Source organism: Tasmannia lanceolata, unplaced genomic scaffold (genome assembly GCF_043159265.1).
Source record: "Tasmannia lanceolata isolate RefF3 unplaced genomic scaffold, GAP_Taslan_0.1 ptg000015l, whole genome shotgun sequence".
Lineage (NCBI taxonomy): Eukaryota > Viridiplantae > Streptophyta > Magnoliopsida > Canellales > Winteraceae > Tasmannia > Tasmannia lanceolata.
The window spans coordinates 52,143,698-52,167,170 of NW_027518692.1; the positions used below are offsets into that span (position 1 = coordinate 52,143,698).

Below are 23,473 nucleotides of genomic sequence, written 5' to 3' on the forward strand. Positions count from 1 at the left end.
CTGCTTTGTGATGAGAAGTGTTCAATCCCAGTTCACCTACCAAAAATGAAGTAATGTGAAGTGCACCCAAAATAAATAAAAGGGAAATGATATTTCCACCTCTTTCCAACATTTTCCCGGGCCAACCGGCCAACCCCTCATGTTTATTTATGACTACTCACTACATTACAAGGGGGTGGCACAGGGAAGAAAAGGAGGCGAACATTCCATTTCCCTTTTCAAATTTGGTTAGGACGCGAAAGAGGAAAATTATAGCACTCTCTTGCGTTGGGATTTCTGATAACACACATTTCCGGATTTGTAAGTCTTTAACATCGAATAGAAAAGTGTAACGTGCAATTTGGGTATGGTCGGTTGAGCTTTTGCTGAAAAATGAATTGGAATCAACCTGAACCCAACTCATTTTTATGGTAAAAGCTCAACAGAATTCCCAAAAATCAGCTGAGTTGCATTGCACCCAGGGGCGGAGCTAGGAATTTGCTCGATGGGGGGCAGAGCATTGGGTGAGGCCCACTACTCTTTTATACTAGAGGGTTGGTTTGTCTCAAGTAAAAGAGGGGGTGAATATATCTTCTCCCCTTATATTTTTATGTAGTGGGGCCCATTACCTTACACGTCATGTTTTGTTAGTGGGGCCTGGTACTTAACACCCCTATCATGGCATGGGTATTTTGTTTTTGGGAAATGACTTCAGCACAACGATATTTTGATACAGGCGCTCATGTATCTTGTCTTTTAATTGTCTCTTAGGTGCTTTTTGGGAACCTTAATAAACATTTTACATCTCTTTAAATACTAAAAGACAAGATACATGAGAGCATGTTATCAAAACATGTTTGTGCTGAAATAGTTTCCCTTTGTTTTTTTTTTTTTCTATAAAATATTTTGTGTGAAAATCAATTTTTTCCTATAAATTTTTTGGTTTTGGTGGATCCCAACGAGTTATATATTTTGGAGTTTTCAGATGATGAAAGCTTGTTTATTCTAGTAGTTTTCAACATGTAATGTACGACTTACATCATATGATGATCCAAACCGTTCGTTTGATATGCTAAAATGTAAATAGGCTGTGCCCAAAATATTCATTTCAGTAGGATGATCGTAGTTCTAGGATATGTAGTGAAACTGCATATTATGGAGACCTCTATAGATCATAAGATCAGAGGGTTAGGATAATCTCATGATTGGTTGAGAGCCTACTTATGTTGTGGGTTGTGGCCCAACAAATGAATGATTTGGACCATCCTGCGGAATGGGCTGCATGGCTGCCCACCAAATTTAATCACAATAGTATCCTCTTATCTTGATGAGGAAAACACCAAAGAAGGCCAGTTTATTGTCTGAACTTCCATAGGAGGCAAGTTTTCAACTTTACGCCCTGATACGCTCACAGGTTCTAGGTACAAGTCAGTCATGCTTTCTTTTAGCAACCCATTTATAATATTTTATGATTTTAGAAGGTTTCTTTCGGCTTGCATTTAATAATTATCGTGCAGACCATAAACGCAGTTCTACGATCGAGACACTCCCAAACCCACACACTATACATTTTAGCTGTAGCAGATAAAGAATTTATGGTATTAATGTCCCCGTTAAAGAAATTAGTGTATTAAAGTATCCTTAAATGAATTAGTGTACGTCTTAATCAGGAGTTGGCAATTGTGAGAATAATGAAAATAGGACATTTTCACCCCTTTTTAATTGTAAACAATTTATTATGTAAACAGTTTATTATTCTAGAACATTGAAAAAAATAATTACTTTCCTGCCAAAGGTAAGTAGATTTGTGTTAAGGTAATTAGACCTTGTAACTGTAATGGTTAGCATTAACTGATCTCGTAACCTCGAAGTTAATGTCGACGTTAACATCGAAGTTAATGTCGAAGTTAACGTCGAAGTTGACAATTGTACGAGGATTGTAAAATGTCTTAATTTGGTCTGACACATGTACTTTGAGCTTGTCAGGGTGTAAAGTTGAAAACTCGCCACCTATGAAAGTTCAGACAATAAACTTGCCTTATTTGGTGTTTTCCTCCTATTTTGATCAGCAGACGAACCTAAAAGTACTTTTCAGATCTGACGACACGAAGATGTCTGCTTGAGACAGTCCTACAACATGATCCTAATCCCTATCATTTTCCATGGAATTTTTTTACAATTCTTTTCCAAATAACTTCAATCTTTGTTTGTACCTAACGGTATTGGATGACCCTAATACCTTGATCCAACAACATCTTTTTGATGTTTCACGTGTAAGAGCTTTTTTTTGTTGATTTTTGTAACCCTTTATCTAATGTACAAGTCAATGATACCATTGTCTGCTCAATGACTTGCAAAGTGATAGTAACAAAGAAATTAGTAGCACTTAACGTTTAAGATCAACTATCAAATGGGTATATTGTACAAAGCTACAATTATCAAATGGGTATAGTGTACAAAGCTACTTATTTTAGGTCATTTCATCTACAATGTTCAAGTCACACTTTTATTGGCTGTGTATATGATAGTCCACTGCATGATGCATTCAACAAATTAGGGGATGGAACAACAATTGCATGCAGTCCAATTTAGTGTGATGGAATAAACTCTGACAGTGTGATGGATAAAAAATGAGAATAATTTGTCTTTGTTGTCCATTCATGCCATTGGAGCCAAAATAGAGTTGAGTAGATATAAGAATGCCATTGAAACTTCCTATTTTCTACTCAAGGAGGAGAAACTCTAATTTATTTTCTCTTCTCGGATTTTGCAAGTATAAGAGGAAGAGGTATATCTTCAACATCTTAAAAAGAGTAAATTATCATTCAATGAGCAATTTTTTACGGTATTGCTTTCTAATCTTCTATTTTACTTATTTTCAAAGGAATTTTACATGCTAAGAGTTCTTTAAAGACTTCAGATATTGGAGGAAATTGAAAAAAATCCAAAGGCCTAAACTTGCATTCGCATATGTAAGTATATGGGTATTATGAGTTTATCTGCAAAAATACAATTTAATAATCTCATAGATGATTGATTCTAATAATTCACTTCATTATTTGGCATGTCATTGGTTGTTAATAAATGATAAAAGAACATTTAAAAATTATAGAAAAGAGAAAATAAAGGAAGAAAATTGTTAATTAAACACTTTTTTTTATTTAAGTGAGAGGTCGAAGATTTTTTTTGCAACGAAGATCTTTTATATTAGAGTAATTGTTGGATTTTTATAATTAATTTTGAAAATAATATGTTTACACGAGTATATGCTTTTATATTAAAAAAATTATATATAACTCATTATTATACATGTGGGGTCCATTGATATTAGTCGATGTTTTCATATATCTTTTCCAAATAGCATGCATCTAAACAAGATGAATACCTTTCTAGGAAAAAGCTTTCTATTTCATCTTTGTTACCTAAATAGTTTTGGAATAACTAGTGGAGAGCCAAACAACAACCTTGTCTTGATAGACGGAAACGACTCGGTGGCACATTTTGTGGGAGATCTGAACCTTTAATCTGATGGGACATCGTAGGGAACTCATGGGGAACATGTGGGTCTAGATCCAACTCTGAATGGAGATATCTTTCCTAGAGCTGGCAATTTCACCCGAAAAAGAGGGGATCCGCCCCGCTTGGGGCGGGGATTCCCCGATTTGATAGGGGAAGGGGAAGGGGAATTTAAAAATTCCCCGGTGCGGGGAGGGGAAGGGGATGTAGTTGTCCCCGCCCCGCCCCGCCCCGCCCCGCTCTCCCTGTTAATCAATGCAATTTTTTTGTATATTTTTAAGTGTTTTTTTTTTTTTTAGGAAAACTACTAGAAACTCTGTGGATCGGCTACTAGATTCCCCCAAACATAAACTTAGCTTGTCTTTTCCTTTTAATTAGCTTCTGAGAGCATTTTGGGAACTATAATAACATTTTGACAGATGTTGAAATAATAAAGACAAGCTGAGTGTATGCCATTATCAAAAAATCGTAGTGCCAACATCGGTGGCCGAAAATAAAATAATAAATTGCATTTTTATTTTGGTTAGGGACTTAGGGTTTCCTTAATTCCTTCCCACGAAAGAAACATTGCTCAGGTAGGGACACAGTTCACTTTTTGCATTTTAGTGATTCCCAAGCCTCTAAACATTGCTCTGGCATCTATTTGGGTTTATAACGCCTATTGGTGCAACTGCTGCGAGGGCACTCAAGAGTCAAGTCAGTACTTCAAGGGATTTTGCTATCTTCTGAAGAGTAAGAAATATATCTCCTTCGTCTACAAGTATGTTAGTTTATAATATTTTTATATATTGAAATTGCATCAAGTTGATTAGGGACACCCATCATCAGTGTATCAATGACTAAAGAGGGGGTGATGTTGGAGTGGGGCGGGGCGGGGCGGGGATTTTGTCCCCGAAGGATGCGGGGAGGGGAAGGGGATTAGATATTCCCCGCGGGGAGGGGGATTCCCCACCATCCCCGCAGATGGGAGGGGAAGGGGAGGGGGGAAATTCCCCGCAAAGGGGAAGTGGTAGGGGACCCCAACATCCGGCCCCGACCCGCCCCGTTGCCAGCCATTCTTTCCCAATTTTTATCAAAAGGTCTAAACTAATCTGATGAGAGTAGGGTTAGGAGCGGCTTTACAAGGGCCAAGAATATTTATGAACCCGAATACCCGATCACCTTACAAGAGGCGAGGCACGGGTCCACGTCATACACGATCATTTTCCCTAACAAATGCAATTAGTCTGACCGTTTTTCTTAATGAAACCGATGTTAGTCTTCAAATATATGTTTTTAACTAGTAGTTATTTTGAGCTGAGTAGCAAGTATAGATTCCATCTTGATGAACAAAAATGGCCATCACTATTCATGGGCGGAACATTGATCTGATGGGCCAACACAAGGCAACAAGATAGGCCAAGGTCCCATGTCCAACGGAGATCTCATTCGAAATATTGAGAATTACAAAACTAAACGGCTTGAAGACATCTCGAAGAGCATTTCTTCATGATACTTCACCAAAGGTCTAAATTTATAAAATGAGAATAGGACCAGGGACAATCACCCTAAAATTAGTAGTTGGTCCATGCCCTACATATCATTTTGGATTTAACCAAGGTATATAGAACCTTAACCTTGTACTTGAAACTGGCACATTACCATGTGATCCTAAGGCTAAGCTTTCTCTTGGGCTTGAAACTTGAAGTCACTTTACCAAAAATGAATAGGAGAGACGAACCTGAATGTGAGAATTTTTTACAACAAAATAAACAAAAAAAATTGGGAAGAAAAAACCCAGTACCAATTAGCGTGTAGGGCCCTGAATCTGTAGGGATAATGTCTATGAAGCAGATGAACCACACTGAGGAAGAAAAGAAGTGAAACAAATAACATCAATAGAGAAGTTCAACCAGTCAACATATTTTCAAAAAATAGAAAATTGATCTGAAAAGAGAGGTAAGGTAAAGAACTTGATAATAATAAAGGACTCCAAACTGCTTATGCCCATGGGAGTGTAAGACAATTCAAAATAACAGATCAAAGGTCATAAATCTTGGGCAAGTAAATATATTGATAAAGAACTTGATAATAATAAAACAACTACTCAGTAAAATGGAGTAAAAAGGAATAAATCTCCATATGCAGGAAGATGTAGGGCAATAAAAATGAACGATGAAAATGGTATTCGTACCAAATGAAACGAAACGAAAAGGGGCAGATACTTGGCTTCTCTCTATATTGCTTCACTCGGAAAAAGAGATAGGTGAGAGGGGTAAGCTTTTCTTCTATTTACTGCTTCACACAGTCCAGAGCACGGTCGGAAATAGGAAAAAAATCAGAAATCCCAGGTTTTCTTCAATAACACGGGAGCGAAACATAAAAAATATACACACTCTCCATTACATATTCATAGAAGTCCAATAGACATTGCTGTCCATAAATATATCGTGTATCTAATCTGTACACACAACTTCTATGTATCGTCTCTTTTAAGAGAGAGAAAAATATACATGCCAGTTCTGTGTATAGACCCTTAATTTTAAGCGATATTTTCATTCCTTGATTTTAGCCTTTTTTTCAATCCAAAATAAGAAACGTATTTTACTATTTTAGGAGATTTAATCTGTGGAGATATATTATTTTAATCAATCCTTCATTTTTGGCGATTTTTCCATTCCTTGATTTTAGGCGTTTTAAATTCCGGGTGCCACATCCCCTTAAAACGTTTTTAAATTTCGTTACTAAGGTTACGTGTGATAGAGGAATACGTGTGAAATGGTGTGCCAATCCCCCTTGGGTGCGTTTGGATTGTCGGAATCAGGAATGGGTATCGATATCACATTCCAATCTCATTCCAATTCCCTCTGTAAATGGAATAGCAATTCCGATTCTAATGTTTTGGTAACTGTTGGAATTCAACAAGGGAATTAGCTGTGATTCCGATTCAAACGTTTGATACCGTCTAGATGAATGTTGGAATGGAAAAAAAAATTTGGTTGCTAGAGGTGGAAATATCAAATCTCAGCCCCCTAACACCTCCCCTCTCTCACCACTTGCAAAGACTATGTAGGCCAAACATGGCCTAAATAGCACCCCACACACACAGAGAGAGAGAGAGAGAGAGAGAGAGAGAGAGAGAGAGAGAGAGAGAGAGAGAGAGAGAGAGAGAGAGAGAGAGAGAGAGAGAGAGAGAGAGAGAGAGAGAGAGAGAGAGAGAGAGAGAGAGAGAGAGAGAGAGAGAGAGAGAGAGAGAGAGAGAGAGAGAGAGAGAGATTACAACCCCTACCCTAACTGAGCTATCTCATCACTTGCAACAACTAATTTACCATGAAAAAAAATTCAGAGTGAGAGCCTTATACCATGAGATGCAGAGAGAATGACATTCAGATGGTTTTGTGCTACCAGAGTAAGAGGGATTTTTTAGGTCTCGGGCAAAATAAAAAAAGGAAAGTCGAGTTTTTTTTGGAAACATAACTTGCGCGTGGGAAAGCGCATGGTTTATTTGATTCTGGAATTAGAATACCACCTATTTAGTAGGGAAACAATAACCCATGTGTATTCCCACGATATTTCCGTCTCCCCTTTCCTTTTCTACAAGCACTACCGAACCAAACATCTGATTTGGCCACATGAGAATCGGACTCCGATTCTTTCTTTCTATTCCCGCAATCCAAACGCTCCCTTAATGCGTTATTAAATTTTAGAATGCAGTGGGGGTGACACGTGGCGCAGCCTCAGCTTCCCACATTCAACTTTACTTGTATAGATAGATAGATAATAATAATAATAATTAGATAGAAACCTTACAATCATACACCCATGGCGTATGTACAAGGCGTAGTATGACCCGCCAAATCATTTTGAACTTACACATGACCGTTCAATTCAATTAAAAAATACAAATGACCTTCCAAAATTATTTTGGACGGTATCTTTCAAAAAGATCCAAAGCTGCATCATTTTCCTTTTCTTCATCCCCAGCTTACCCATCAAAAAAAGAAAAGAAAAGGAAATCCCTCTCTCTCTCTCTCTCTCTCGCCAGCCATGGTAGAATCCTTACCCCCAGACTCAAACCCAGACCCAAACCCAAACCCAAACCCAAACCCTAACCCTAATTCTGTGGATCAATCAACGGTACCATCTCTTCCTCATTCAAGCCCTAACCCTAATTTCTCTCTCCCACTCCCTGCAATTAGACTCACATCCGAATTTGACAGCGAAAGCTCCATCTTATCCCATAGAATCTCCTGTAAGTTTTTCGATCGCCTCGCCAAATTCAAACTCTCCTTCCAAAACAACCAATCTGGCGACATTTCAAATCCCCAGCTAGGGTTTATCTCTAAATACCTCTCTGTCCTCTACGATCTCGAAGGCCAGAATGCCATCGTCAAGGGATCTTTCGATATCGGGAGCAAATTGCAGTTCAGAGCAGCTCAAGACGTCAAGGTTCAAATCATTTGTTTTGTTATTTTCTTGATCTTTTTGTTTTCTGGTTGTGGAGAGGATAATTCATACAGTAGCCCATATCTTATATATTTTTCTGTCTGTTTATACCCGTGGATTTCGAGTGGGAAATGCATCAGCTTTCTTTGTCTGTTTAATTCTGAATTTATTGGTTGGGCAAATACTATGAATTTGTGGGCTTCTTTTACCAGATTATTTTCTTTACAAAAATATTTCTTATCATTTTCTGATTTAATGATATTTAGCTCTGGCTAAGTGGGCGTGATCATAGCTGTCAACCCGTGACTCTATTTCTTAATTTTATGACTCGTAACTCGTAAGGGTTTTTGACAAGAACACAGATTTAGTTGAAAAAAATAATAATTATATATCAAAAGATGAAGCATGTTTAAAATATAACCCAACAGCACATAGATAAAGCACTAAGCGGAAAATATAAATAACTATATGCTTGTAACTTGCATGCACAAAAATAATTAAGTTCTAAGTTCCTTCCATGTTTTCAACCATCAAAGCAAGAAAGTACAGGCCCAACGACTCGACTTGTAAGAGTCTTATTTTATCGAGTCGGCTCCCAACGACTCGTTCGAGTCACCAGACGACTTGGATGAGTCTTCAACAGAGGCAAGTCACCCATGTGAGTTGCCTCGACTCGGGAATTGACTCGTAAGAGTTTGACAACTATGGGTGTGATTGAAATCTACTATTTCTTACAGAGCTTTCCAATGGTGTTTAATAGCTGGGATATCTTCATTATATAGATCTCTTGCACCTAACGTAATGATCAATCTTGGAATGGCTAATTATTTTTCATACTTCTTTGAGCTGCTTGTTTAATTTGTTTAGCCAACATGACCTTATCATTGAGACTTCAATTTTTCTTCCTTTTTTTTTGAATGGCGAGACTTCAAATTTTCTTTGGAGATGTTTTATTTCTTGTCTTCTTCTGTTAAGATTTATGTGAAATCATTTACATTTGTCCACTTTATTGAGTCTTATGTCTTAAATGAGAAGTAGACTCCCACCAACTCTAGGCATAGACATTAGCAGCTACACACTCCGGTTGATGACAGAATTAACGTTATTGTGCATCTCACCTATTTACTTGAAGGTTACACAGTGCATATCCTATCTTATTTATAGAAACATGCAAATCTTTTCCTCTTAGTATTCACACATCCTTGTATTTTCTTCTCCTGTGCTGAGATCATTCCCATGTTTATATTTTGCTTTTATTTTGAGGAAATCGCTTATTACAACAATCATAGTTCAGCTCCCTGTATTTTTTTTTTCTAATATACCAAATGTTTGGGATTAGTACTGATGAGTAAAGTCAACATATGTGGTTGTTCTTCTAAGACACCTCGTGTTTTGGTCAGACTGGAGAATCAAATTATTTTGATATAGGATGTTCAACGAAGTGTTTTTCTATGTCATGTTCTTCCAATGATAACAAGTCTATTATCTCCAGTATTAACTTCGGTAGTGTATTCGTAGTCAAGTATCACCACAAAAAGGTGCGTGTTCTTGTTTTATTCAATTTTTTCCGCTTACCTAGTTTTCAATTTTATTCAATTGTAATCTTTATCTTGAAATTATCTTCTATTGTTGTGTTGGATGAACATGCCTGTAATTATATTGTTCTTTTCAGTGAAACTTAATTTAATTTTTAGGCATTGATTGACTTCCAGTGATAATTAATCAGACTTTTGTTGATATGTCTAGCTATTTACATGTTGGACCTGCACCTCTCGATGGGTGATCCATTACCTAAAACATTCACCGATTAGTGAGGCATGACGTCAAATATCCGACCAAGGGTGTTGAATCGTTTACTGAAGCCTCTCGGAGTGATCATTGGCTCGCCGGAGTTGACTCAATTTTGACCCAATTGGGTCAAGCAAAACACTCCTTTGGCTTACTGGAGTTAATGATAAACTGGCCATGTCAATCATTATCTTACCCCGATTCAAATCGTTTTACCTAGGCTTCTTACAAATTTCCAAACATTGAATTAAATATCAACTGGTTGACAATCGTTAGCTATTGATCAGATAGTCAGGATCTCACCTATCTCTGTATTTAGATCGCGAGACATTCATGTTGAGGTCCATCTATATGTGGGTCATGCACGCACAACAATGGGCCAAGTGTCTGGAATAAACATCCTCGCTGTGTATGCCCCATTACTATTGCATCTTGACCCTATACATTTATATATTCTAGCAGAGTTGTGTGACGTTGTTTTACTGTTGAATTGAATAACTCGTATGCTGCTTCTAGATTATTGTTTTTTATTTTTTCCTCTAGACTAGATAATTTTAGTGATGTGCCGTTCATCTTACCTAATAACATAGAATAATCACATTTGTTGAGACCTCTTTTTTTAAAATTGTGGATGGGAGAAACTTGTAGGAGGGAGGAACAGAGAGCATCCTCATATAGTGTATAATTAAATGTTCCATGCACAACATGATCGATAATATGAAAGTGGTCATATTGTAGGATTTTGAGGTCAAGGACCCCATTGCTGGAATGTGTTTCCTCATAATTCATGCAAGGGTTTCATTGGTTCAATTTAAGCCCTATAGTGATCTTAGGGTCTGTTATTATTTTTGATGAGTAGCTTCCAGGTGTAGAAGTCAGATGTTGGATGATTGAAATGATTTCAGTTTGAAAAATGATACATAGAGTGTTAGATCTGAACCAGTGGAATGGAAAATCAACTGAACCTCGCACCAACTACTAGAAAGTGCTGATTGGTCTGATTACCCAATGGTCTACGATCACCATCATTATACGTTAATAATTTATGGTTAATTACCCTACACTTCAATGAAAATTTCAAAAGCAAGCATAGTGAGATCCATATATATATATATACTGGTTCTCTAATGCCTCTAATCTAGACATGGATTTGACAAACCGAAAATAAAGTTGGTGACATTGGACTTGCAGAAGCCAATTGCTTTAAGTTGCATACAAGCTACTTTACATAATTGGTTGTGCAAAGGATTGGAGAAGAATTACTTAGTGTGAGGATGTACCGTGTTAAGAGTAAAAGACTCGACAATTATGGACTAAAGATAGGTCTTACTATCCAAATGTACTTGTTGTATGTTCCGAAGTTGAGGCACTGACGAAAGGAGCTCCTATAGGAATGTCATGGAACACTATGGGCGACAATTTAAAAACCTAAAAACTTGATTTGACTTGACCCGAACATGAGCTGGGTAAAAATATGGGAACAATCAATTTTATCTCACAATTTAAGATAAATGCATTTTATTACTTCTTCAAGTTCAACAACTTAAGGAAATTTGAGGAAAAATAGTAATTCAAACCTTCCAAGTTCCATAATGTAGAAAAAAGGAAAAAAATAGTCGGCCACATGATTTACCACCAATAAAGACGATGATGGTTGAAGAAGAGGAATAGAAACAGAGGAAAAATTGTAATTCAAACCTTCCAAGTTCCATAATGTAGGAAAAAGGAGCAAAATAGTCGTCCACATGATTTACCACCAACAAAGACGATGATGGTTGAAAAAGAGGAATAGAAAGAGGGAAGTTCACTAGTTCAAGTTGCATATCAATGATGTAATTTATAACATTTGACATGGAGCTTCTATGCTTGAGAGAATTTTCTAATGATGTCATTAGGGGGGATAAATAGGGCGCTGTTTTCTCATGGACGCTAGTGGATCTCATTGATGTTTACTTTTTTCATTTTCATCACAAGGCCAATTTGGAGGTGGATTCCTTGGCCAAAAAAGATAGTTGATGGATATTTTTATTGGTTGGGCATTGGTTTCCTTTGTAGTTTCTTTCATATACTACTTTTTTATTTATTTCACGACCATCTTGGTTATTTGCATATGTTTCATTTCCATTTCCTATTGTTCAAAAATGTATTTTTTTTCTTGTAGTGACTTCATTCAATGCTGTATACCTCACTACATCATCTCAAAAATTCAATTGAACCTTCTTTTGGGTTGTGAGATCGTTCTTAATGTTTTAAAACTATTTTAAATGAGTTTTAGAATGTTTCAAATGTCCTTGCTCTTAAAGAGCCCTATACGTATCGCAAAATTTACGTTAAATGCCCTTTTCTAACTGTACAACACAAACTTGTAGATTGGAATGACCCTTCAATCTTTTTCTTTGTAAGCCTCAAAGGAAAAAGAAAAAGAAATAAAGAATTCCTAGTTATGTGGTGGAATATTTTTATCCTTAACACTTAGGAAATTCAACCAAATTTATATTATCTAGGGTTTTGATAGGTGGAGTGTGGAAAAGGAGGGGTTTGGCATGGCATTACTTGAGCTCGTTGTCGGTTGTCCACTGCTATAACATTTAAAAAACTGCAAAAAACCAAAGTCCAATCTGAAAATCGACTTTGATTTTTTCCTCAAGCTTCATTTAAAAGCTCAATCAAGGCAAAAGAGACAAAAATGTTTGCTAAAAAATTGTGTTGGTATAGTCCTTGCCATAGTCCCATCTGAGAACTTGTCAAAAATTTCAAGTGCTGGTCCAAGTTTTCAACGATTACAATGAAGGATGACTAGCATTCGTACATGTGCAATCCATTATAGGTAGTATGGTAACTGTAGTAGTTTGACTAATGATAAATAAGCATGCCCACATATGCGGGAACATGCAACAAGTGCGAGTTAGCATGGGAAGATTCATCAGATAATCTCCCAAGCTGCTGATCACTGATGTTGTCTCTTATACAATCTGATGTATGTTATGTTGGTCATGGTTCACAGTAGTAGCTTGAGCATCATATTTTTCATCTAACCATTGTCACTCGGAGTTAAACAAAAGTCTAAGTTGATGCAAGTGCATCTAACCATTTTTCATATTTTTCATGGAATTGATGATGGGTTTCTCATTGACTTTTTGGTTTTTACAAAGATACGCTTCACTTTGTCTATTGGGATTCCATTTTACGTGCTCAACATTCCTCTATGTAATTCTCTGTATTAGTTTTTTCTTTCCCAAATAATGAATTCCTCTAAGTTTGTCATTTGAGAATGGGTTTTGACATGCATTAGAACTTGATTTTTGTTCCCTTTTTACTCTCAAATTTTGTTGTTACCTTTTTTCATTTTAAGATTTTGCCTCTTTCTGAGATTATTTTCTATTATCCTTTTAGGCACAAGAAGGGGAGGTGGGAGTGGTTGCAAGTCTTGTTGATCCTTCTTATAAGCTAGAACTGTCATCTGCCGTTCCATCAATTGGGTTGGTTCGTGAAATTCCAAATATGCTTGCAATTAACACTAATATCATGTGGCAACATTCTTCGATTTAGTGGTTTTTGTGTTGTACTTGATTTGCATCTTCTTTTTATTCTCCCTTTTGTAAAAAAAAAGTACATATGCAGAATAAAGAAATATAAATGAATAATTTTAATCTTGATTCCTTGTTGGTGTTTTAGCCTAGAGCAACCTTCAAATTCCCCCTTGGTGAAGCTTCATTGGAGGAGGAAGTTGACGAAGAAGAGAAGAGAGTTTTATCGATGAGTGGAATTTTGAAAGGTCAAGTTATGAATGGGATATGCACTGCACAGTACAAGCATAATGACTTAAACCTAAGATATTCATACAAGGTGGTCTATTGCAGGCTGATTTTTATCAACTCTATTATGTTTATCTTCTATTTTCATTTTCTCATAGTTCCCTTTTGTTATGTTTGTATAATAATCTCTTCTGATATAACTCAAGAGTTGGTTTAAATGGCAGGATGAGCAATTGTCATTCATTCCAAGCATCTCTTTGCCATCTAATGTGCTGTCCTTTGCATTCAAGCGGCGGTTCAGTCCTTCAGACAAGTTAAGGTGGGCAACCTATAATGTCATTAAAGGCACTAGGCGTGGTCTATGTGATAGTCCTTGGGATGCTTGAGACTTAGATGCTCGCCTAGGGATGCTTAGTCTTTCTATTCATTTTTCTTCTTATGGGATAAACACTTTTGTATATCTGTCTATAAATATCTCTTTGAAAAATCATTTTGCTTCCTTTCAAAAAAAAAAGAAAAAAAATCATTTTGCTTCACTAACTTGTTTTACCGTTCCACACACCATCTAACTGTTCAAAAATTTGATAACCTGTCTTCGCATAATCGATGTCTTCACATTATCGATGTACCGAGAGATCTATAACATGGTTGTCGTTGTGGAATTTACCAAAAGTTAATCAATGCCCTCCCTTGCCTATCCATCTATCCTTCTGGCTTAATAGTACAATATTCTTTTGTCCATCCTTCTTTGTAAGGCCTAAAAAATCTTGTATATATTTAACCTCGTTTTTCATTAAAGGTCTGGGTAACTCATTATAAAATTGGGGGCTTCATTCCTGGTCCAAACTGTACTAGGGCTTCAACCATTTGTTTGAGTCTTTCAAACGGGCCATGCTTTTCTTGAACGATTGTAAAAATTTGTACTAAAAGAACTGTCTAAAAAGAGAGAAAAATCACTGAGCTGGTCATGGAGAGATGCAAGGAGCATAGTAAGAAAAGGAAAGAGCCAATTTCTTCTTTTATCCCATAATTGTTTTGGTGAGTTTTGGGGTTCTATTTACTTCTTGCTATTACCACCCATTAGTTGTGGTAAAATACTCTCCTTATGCTGACCTTGAAGGGCACCTCACCGTATTTACTCCAGTTCCGCGCAGGCGAATGCTTGGTAATTCTTGCCTATGACACAATACTAAGCAAGCGCCTAGTTTCCTTTTTTTTTAATTTCCGAGTATCTATGCGCCTAGGCAAGGCCTTCCCAAACGTGAAAGTCATTTTATTTCATTATTAGTTTGTCTGAAAGTCATTTTAGTTGTTGTGATATTAAGCACTAGATTGAAGTTTTCAGGTTTTAGTTTCAGCATGTGCTTCGAACGTGAAGGAAATCATGGTTTCAAATTTCCCTGAAACAACCGAAATATTTTCATTTCCATGCCCACCAAAACGAAATCTACACGATCTCCTTCCGTGTCATTATTTCCCTGAAATTTTGATCGAAATTCTCGAATTTCAACCGAAGTTCCTGAAATGCGACCGTAATTCCTTGATTTCAACCGAAATGGTCGTAACGACAAAAAAAATGGAAAGTTGTTATGATTTGCATTTCATTTCATTAATGTAGAAAATGATATTTGGTAGGCAACAACATTCAACTGCACAACAAAGTAACCATATTGTATGCATGGGATTTCGGATAGGCACGGGACCAATAATTCGTAACTCTATGTGGTATTGACATAGAGTTGGGGTCATTAGAGGGAGACTGTTCATTCGACTTTCTTATACCTTATTACATTGTACTTCTTTATTGACTTTACTATTTCAAACATGTGCGGCACCGCTGTCACTAGTTGTTTGATGTGAATAGGCCATTATGTATGGCGTTCTTGTTTATGTGATGGTTTCTAAGTATGTATTTTGTGCTTATTCTATCATTTCCTAATGTTTAATTTTAGAATTTCATCATGTGCATATGTTTCCATACGTTTCCATGATTTTACCAGATTTCCACCGAAACCAAAATGTTTCTATTTTCGTGTTGACCGAAGATGAAATTTAAAACCATAATGGATATGGCAACTTGGTTTCAGATGTAAATTTCAGTTAAAATCCTTTAAGATCATGGAAACATATGGAAACATATGCAAATGATTGACGTTTAAGATGAAACTTTAGGAAATGTTTATTCATAAACAGGTCAAAACTATCACATAACATAAGAAAACCACCTATAATGATTTAGCAACATCTAATACCTAGTTACATGCGTTGTCGAGCATGTCTCATAATGAAGTACATACCACATTTCACGTGCAATTCCTTTAAATATAATTATGTAACACAATTGGTATATTATACCATGACTACACTAAATAACGAAGAAAGATATTTTTATCTTTTAAAATAAATTTTTAATATTTTATAAGAATAGTAAGAAAAAACAACATATATTTTGTGTATGATAGGCCTGTCTCTTTAAAAATAAATTTTTATAAGAATTGTAAGAAAATACAACATAAATTTTATGTATGACAGGGCATTTCTAAGTTTGCACATGCCTTGATTTTGTTATATTTTTATGAAAGTTAATTTTTTTATTTTTAAAAAAAAATTTCAGTAAAAATAAAAATAGTTATATTATTATAAAATCTTGTATATAACACTACAATGGTATGAGGTGTATTATTTATATAATGTCCTTATCCTATCTGTTTTTTCATATTTTTTAAAATTTTATTTATTATTTTCCAATATTTTTAACATAAGGAATTTATTGTTTTCCCTATTTTTAAGCGCAATAATTATTTTCAATATCTCTTGAAGTTTTCATTTTAAGTACAGAGGGCAAGCCTTGGTGCAACGGTAAGGATGCTCCATTGTGACCTGGTGGTCACGGGGTCGAGTCACGGAAACTGCCTCTCTGCAAAGCAGGGCTAAGTCTGCGTACATCTAGCCTCCCCAGACCCCGCAATGGCGGGAGCCTGGTGCATTGGGCCGCCCCTATCTGTTGTGTATGTTTTCATACATTTTCGTAATTCTAGTTGCATATGTTTCCATACATTTTCGTAATTTTATGAGATTTCACGGGAACTTGCAGCCGAAAATTACATTTTACCAAGTTCTGATCGAATTATTGTAATGTATATTGATATACCCTTACAGTTGCAGTTTTGGTACATATATTGATGGGGATGGAAATGAAACATTTCGGTCATTTCTTTCCGTTTCGACTAGAATTTAAAACGAAGATTAGATTTCAATTTATGAATACAAGAAACTCTTAGTAATGGAATCATATATTTACCTGGATGACATTCTTTTCTTCTATATGCTATGTGACTGATATGGACTAGTCTGTTAGTGTCAGACAATGGATTCTAGAAAACCCATGACATAAGGATGTCCATACAAGTATATTATAGTATGGGTATATATTATTGCATGGAAATTCTATCCATACTAATAAGATGTAAAAAATCATCTATTTAAGAAGAAACTATATTAAAACTTTATTATAAGTTTTGGTTCTGCCTACCTGTCACCTCACTTGTAGCCTTGAGTTGTTGTAGCAAAATGCTTTTGCATTGCTCCATTGACTAAGTGACATATTGTATTAAAAGTTCCCATACATAGTCCATAAGTAACACCAGAGAAAATTAAAGAATAAAAAATGCTTCAATATTTGGTCCCAACTATTGTATCGTCGTGTGGTTTATGCCTATGTTTTCCCCAAGTCGTGGCTATTTGTTTAGACCAAGCCACTTCTATTTGATCCGATTTTACAATTCTAATGATCTTAATTTAGTTTGAATGATTTTATGAGCAGCTACTGGTATAACTTAGACTCCAATTATTGGAATACTGTGTACAAGCACACGATCGGCAAGGACCTCAAATTTAAAGCTGGTTATGACTCAGAGGTTCGGCTTGGATGGGCTTCACTATGGGTAAATTCTATATTCATTGTATTTTCAATGCATCATTAACACTAGTTTATGTTGATTAAAATATACTCAATTCAACTCAACTCAACTCAACAAAGCCTTTGTCCCAAACTAGTTGGGGTCGGCTAAATGAATCCTTTAGAAAAATTTCATGAAGAAGGTGATATGTTGATTAAAATATAAAAAAACAAATATTGAAATTGAAATATATATATGAGGAAAAGGATTGTGAGCTTGAAGCTCATATAGCTTATATGAGCTTGAGGGCCCAAACACATGTGGGCCCACATTGTTAGGATGATCCAAAGCATTCATTTGAAAGGCCCTTACAAAGATAGGGTGTGTACAAAAAATCAGCTCCATAGGATCCTCCTAACCCATCCAAAAGTAGAGGGCAAAATGGACAGACCGTTTGCCACAAATCTGCCCATTTTTGCCCTCCGCTTTTGGAGGGGTTAGGATGATCCAATGGAGCTGATTTTTGGTACACACCCTATCTATGATGGGGCCTTGCAAATGAATGGTTTGGATCACCACAAAAAATGTGGGACCCATGTGTTTGGGCCCTCAAGCTCATATAAGCTATATGAGCTTCAAGCTCACAATCCTTTTCCTATATATATATATATATATATATATATATATATATATATATATATATATATATATGAGGAAAAGGATTGTACGCTCGACCGTACCTAAAGTTAGGTACGGTAGAGTGCCAAATCACATGGGTCCTCCATTTTTGGTGAGCATCTAAACTATTCATTTGCAAGGCCCCATCATAGATAGGGTGCATACCAAAAATCAGCACCATTGAATCATCCTAACCCCTCCAAAACTGGAGGGCAAAATGGGCAGATTTGTGGACAAACACTGTCTGTCCATTTTGGCCTCCACAAATGGATGGGTTAGGATGATCCTATGGAGCTGATTTTTGGTATGCACCCTATCTATGATGGGGCCTTGCAAATGAATGGTTTAGATGCTCACCAAAAATGTGGGACCCATGTGATTTGGCACTCTACCGTACCTAACTTTAGGTACGGTCGAGCGTACAATCCTTTTCCCCTCTCTCTCTCTCTCTCTCTCTATATATATATATATATATATATATAGAGAATAGAGTTCCTAAGGTGTCACCTCATATAGCTTATATGAGGTGGCGCTCACAAAACATAAGGGGCCCACATTTTTGGGGTGATCAAAACCATTCATTTGAAAGGCCCTTAGATGGATATGGTGCCTACAAAAAATCAGGTCCATAGGATCATCTTAACCCTTCCATTTATAGAGGTTAAAAATGGGCAGATTTATGGAGGTTTATACCCATCCATTTCAACCTCACAAATGGAAGGGTTAGGATGATCCTATGAAGTTGATTTTTTGGGCACACCCTATCTATGTGAGGGCCTATCATATGAATGCTTTGGATCATCCAAACAAAGTGGGCCCCTTATGTTTTTAAGCACCACCTCATATAAGCTATATGAGGTGACACCTTAGGAACTCTATTCTCATATATATATATATATATATATATGCGAGGTCCTTTCAAATGAATGCTCTGGACCACCCCAAAAGTGTGGGCCCACATGCTTCTTTAAGTGTGATTGCAAACATCCTATTCAAAAGGTGTCACATGTGTGCTGAACTGACGAAGTTGGGCATGATACTATAATGCAAGCATGGCACGGATGTATGTTCTCCATGGTGTTTGATTTTGTGTGCAACTTTTCCCCAGAACACCCATCCTATTTATACCTCATCTCGTTGTGCTCTTAGGTTTTAGGAACTAGATGAGCCTACCTTGCTTCTTTCTTAGGGATTGACTTGGCTTTCCACTATAGTCTTAACTAGCTAAAATCCTATGCGTTCTCAATTGCTAAATTTCATTGTAGATGCATATATATTTCTCCCAAGCTGATGGTGTAATCATTTCTTGTTGGTAATCTTTTTTGTTTATTTGCTGCTTATGTGCTTCTCCAGTCGATTTCTTATATTATTTGATTCTTTATATTAGCGAAGAACCCCTCACCAATTTTGCACATTGTTTGAAAACACGAAACTCATCTTGAATTGAAAGTGAGACATGTTTGGTCGACTCGATCGAGTTGGTCATTAGTTAAGAAGACTCGAGAACATGTTCTTTGTGTTTTCAATTAAAATACCCTAGTTACAGAAAATATAGCAGGGTATCTAATAACCTATGATTTAGTTGACACTTTGAATTTATGTCTGACATGCGTGTCAGCATCTTTCGAGATATGTTTTACATATTGCTAGAAGTGTTTGACTGAATTTACGTCGGACATGTGTGTTGGAGCAAAAGAAGTAAAGAGAACGAAGGAAAAACTCTACACACAGATCCTCCCAAGGAGGAATGCGATAAAAGATAGTAAAGCTGTCTCTATCTACACTGGAATCACAAAAGGGTGACCACGGAGAATGTCACAGAAGGATGACCACTTAGAAGTGCGTTCACCTCCACTTCGCCGGAATCTCTCTCCAATAGGACCAAAGATAGCCCAATTGACCCCTCTCTGACTTCCAAAGAAGGCCCCCTAGGACCTGGGTTCCCTAGGCTTGACCCATCAAAGAGATACAAACAAACATTAAATACTGTTTTAAGTATTTTATTATGACATAGGGGCCCACCCCTTTTTAGGGTGGGGCTAATCCCTATGAATGCGATCAATCACCCGTAAACCACGCTCATTGGGTTTACTCCAGGGGGATTCAAATTCATCACTGTGGAGCATACCCATGACTTCAACTCTTCATTTATCTATTCTTTACTTAATAAACCTAAAACCCTAAACAACCCTTTCTTCTAATATTATATTCATTGTATCCCATTGGCCTCTCTTTGCCACTGCATATTGAAGATTGAAGAGAACTAGCTTGGACTGATGAATATGTTGTTATTTGGTTATCTCATGTTTGTTTTATAACTTATGGTTGCTTAGCCCTAAAATTTCTTGGTACCACATTTATCTTGTTAAGAATTATGATTATCATTCAAATTTTTTTATATATGTGCATGGGCATGTCCCCATGTTTGAATTTTTAGCTGTCCGTGATAGACACCTCTTATCCGCGTCGATACTTGACACATGAAACCATGTCCACAGTTCACTATTTCCTAGCGGGTGCTATCTCGCAAGTTTCTAGAATATGATTTATTACTTTTGGCTATTATTTTCTGCTGAGTTTCGACTAAAATGCATGATGTTTTTGAACTATGCTGTGCAGCATAATTTTCATAATTTTGACTGTATACTCTGGAGTAAAGCTGACATTTCCATTGTTAATTGAAACTAGATTGTTTACCATACCATCCAGTCAATGATTAATAAATTGCTTTTGTCTTGTCTGATAAGGTTTAAGAGCTCAAAACTCGACTGTGACTCAATGAGTTTTGGTCTCAGTCTAATTGAAACTCGGTTGAGTAAAAATTTGAGTCTTTTGTGCTTGTGAACCTTACGCTTTTTTTCTTTTTTCTTTTTTTTTTCTGATTTTTTGAGAGTTTCAACTGCTAAGATCAGATACCATCATAAAAGCCTAGTTATTCTCCCTGACCCTGAGTGAACTAGACTCAACTTGACTCGGTGAGTTTTGTAGTACCAGATTGTATGTCTGACACTTGGGGCATGTTTGACAACCATGCAAAACTATTCCATGGAATATTAGTGGAGCCAGTTCTGAGCCATGGGCGGGAGCTTCAAAAGCCCATTAAAAACAGAGAAAAAACCCAATTTGAAGTAGTGTACTTGTTTTCTCTGTTTTTAGGAATTGCTCATGCTCTCTCCACCCCTCAAAGTCTCACTCTCCTCCTTCAGCTCCGCTTTTCATTGTTGGGTTCATGAATATTTCATGAAATAATTTTCGTAGTTGCCAAACATGCCCTATGGAACCATAAAAAAGTGTGAAGGAAGAAATGGTCACATATGACTGCTTGGATTTACAGGTTGGAGAGGAGGAAGGCAAAGCTAAAACAGCTCCGATGAAGATGAAAGTTCAATTCATGCTCCAAGTCCCTCAAGATGATATTTCATCCCCAGTCATCATGTTCCGTGTGAAGAAAAGGTGGGATCTTTTGAGCTGATTTTCTGTTGTCTTGTTCTAACTTCAAATCAAAGTTGAAAATAGCAGTACATTGCTGTGGGATTACATTATTGTATTTAAATTTGTTTCAGAATTGTTTTTCTGTGAAGTGTAAATGTTAATCCCTTTCTTCTTTGAAAGTTTCGTCATCAAAGCAATAGAAATTTCTGTCTTCCTCAGTGTAGAAATTTCTTTCTAACCCAAGTAAAATTTCTTCCTCATTATATAGGCTGTGCTTGTTTTTTTGTTTTTTTTTTTTGAATGATTAAAAGATCAATATCAGTTGACAATGCATGCCGGAAAAGGATTGTGATTGTTATCATTAAAAGAAAAATCAAAGGCTTTGATCTAGAATTTAGAAACTATCTTAAACACAATAACAGAGCCCGCGGTTGCGCCTTGTTTGCATCGTGTACTTCGAAAAAAAAAGTTGAAGTTGAAGTTCACCGATCAAGGAGGATGACTTCGCTCTGGAGATATCTTGATCTTCACAACCTTTTCCATAGCAATCATGCACTAATCTCCTAGAATTTCATTCACAGTATGTGGTTTTAAGCATGTCTCTTCTGCCCATAAATATTAATTCATTCTTCTCTGGGAGAATTCCCCACTAATCTCGCCCTTGTTCCTACAGTTTGGTCCCTTTTGCCAAATGAGTCTAGGTGTCAATTAAATAATAGGGAAAAATACACTTAGACCCCTGTGGTTTCTGAGACATTCAGCTTAACCCCTAATGTTTAAAAAGTTACAAGTAGACCCCAAGTAGACCTCCTGTGGTTTCAATTTGTATAAGGTAGACCCCCTCATTCAACGGTTCGTTCACAGATTGAAGGGTTAGGATGATCCTATGGAGCTGATTTTTTGGGCACACCGTATCTATGTCAGGGCCCATCAAATGAACGCTTTGGATCATCCAAACAATGTGGGCCCACTGTGTTTTTGGTAGTGTTTGGATTTGGGTATGGGTTTGGGCCCACTACCAAAAACACAGTGGGCCCACATTGCTTGGATGATCCAAAGCGTTCATTTGATGGACCCCGACATAGATAGGGTGTGCCCAAAACTTCAGCTCCATATGATCATCCTAACCCTTCAATCTGCGGACGAACCGTCGAATGAGGGGGTCTAAAACCACAGGAGTCTACTTGTAACTTTTTAAACATTAGGGGTTAAGTCGAATGTGTCAGAAATCACAGGGGGTCTAATTGTATTTTTCTCTAAATAATATCTTCTTGATGATGAAACCCAGAAGCACGCAAGATAGGCCGAATGGCTGTAATTGGCATTTTGTATGCTCAATTTTCTCATATTATTTGTAGGAACAAGGTGTTTTCACCATGTAAATGCTCAAATATTATTTTTTGTATATGTGCAGTGAAGCTTTTGAACGAAAATAACTTTTGGACCTTGAGGGGCCGTTTGGATACGCGGATTTTAGAATCCAGGTTTTCAGTTTGAAAACAGTGTAAAAGAGGGTTCATGATCGCTTACCGTATGCTGTCCTGACAACGTTTCTTGGATTTTAAGTGAGAAATTCAGGTTTTAAAAATCTCTCCTGCATCATGAGATTTCTAAAACCTGGAAATATGGGATAATCTGCTACTCTCTTGCTGACGGAAAGAAGGGCGAGAAGTAAAAAACGACGGCTGGTCCACTTCTTCTCTTGTGTCTTAGCTACAATTTTGAAGAAATCCCGAATTCTAAAATCTACGTATCCAAGCGGCCCCTAAATAAATTTGAAGATTATCCTCTAAACTCAGTTACCTTCTATCCAATGACAATACGATTTGTAAGGCCCTATTTGTTTCGGATTTTGAGAACCAATTGTGAGTCCAAAACTGATTATTGAAATCAAAATTAAATGTCGCTCACCATCAGTTGCCGAAACGAACAGGGCCTTATGTTTAATTTTGATTTCAATAATCAGTTTTGGACTCAACGGGTTCTTAAAATCCAAAACAA

General features: G+C 36.7%; 1 protein-coding gene across 2 annotated transcripts; it reads left to right on the top strand.

Moving 5' to 3' along the window:
* The first annotated feature begins 7,375 nt into the window (after nt 1-7,375).
* Nucleotides 7,376-21,690, top strand: OEP37 (chloroplast outer envelope protein 37). Of its 2 annotated transcripts, XM_077396837.1 has the most exons (7): nt 7,376-7,923; nt 9,321-9,458; nt 13,102-13,191; nt 13,384-13,554; nt 13,688-13,782; nt 17,287-17,407; nt 21,375-21,690. In XM_077396837.1, the coding sequence occupies exons 1-7, from the start codon at nt 7,522-7,524 to the stop codon at nt 21,510-21,512; spliced, it is 1,155 nt and encodes a 384-aa protein (XP_077252952.1). In that variant the 5' UTR covers nt 7,376-7,521; the 3' UTR covers nt 21,513-21,690. The 2 variants fall into 2 exon arrangements, with proteins under 2 accessions (XP_077252952.1, XP_077252953.1); XM_077396838.1 differs by lacking the exon at nt 9,321-9,458 and having other exon boundaries at nt 7,388-7,923.
* The last annotated feature ends 1,783 nt before the right edge of the window (nt 21,691-23,473 follow it).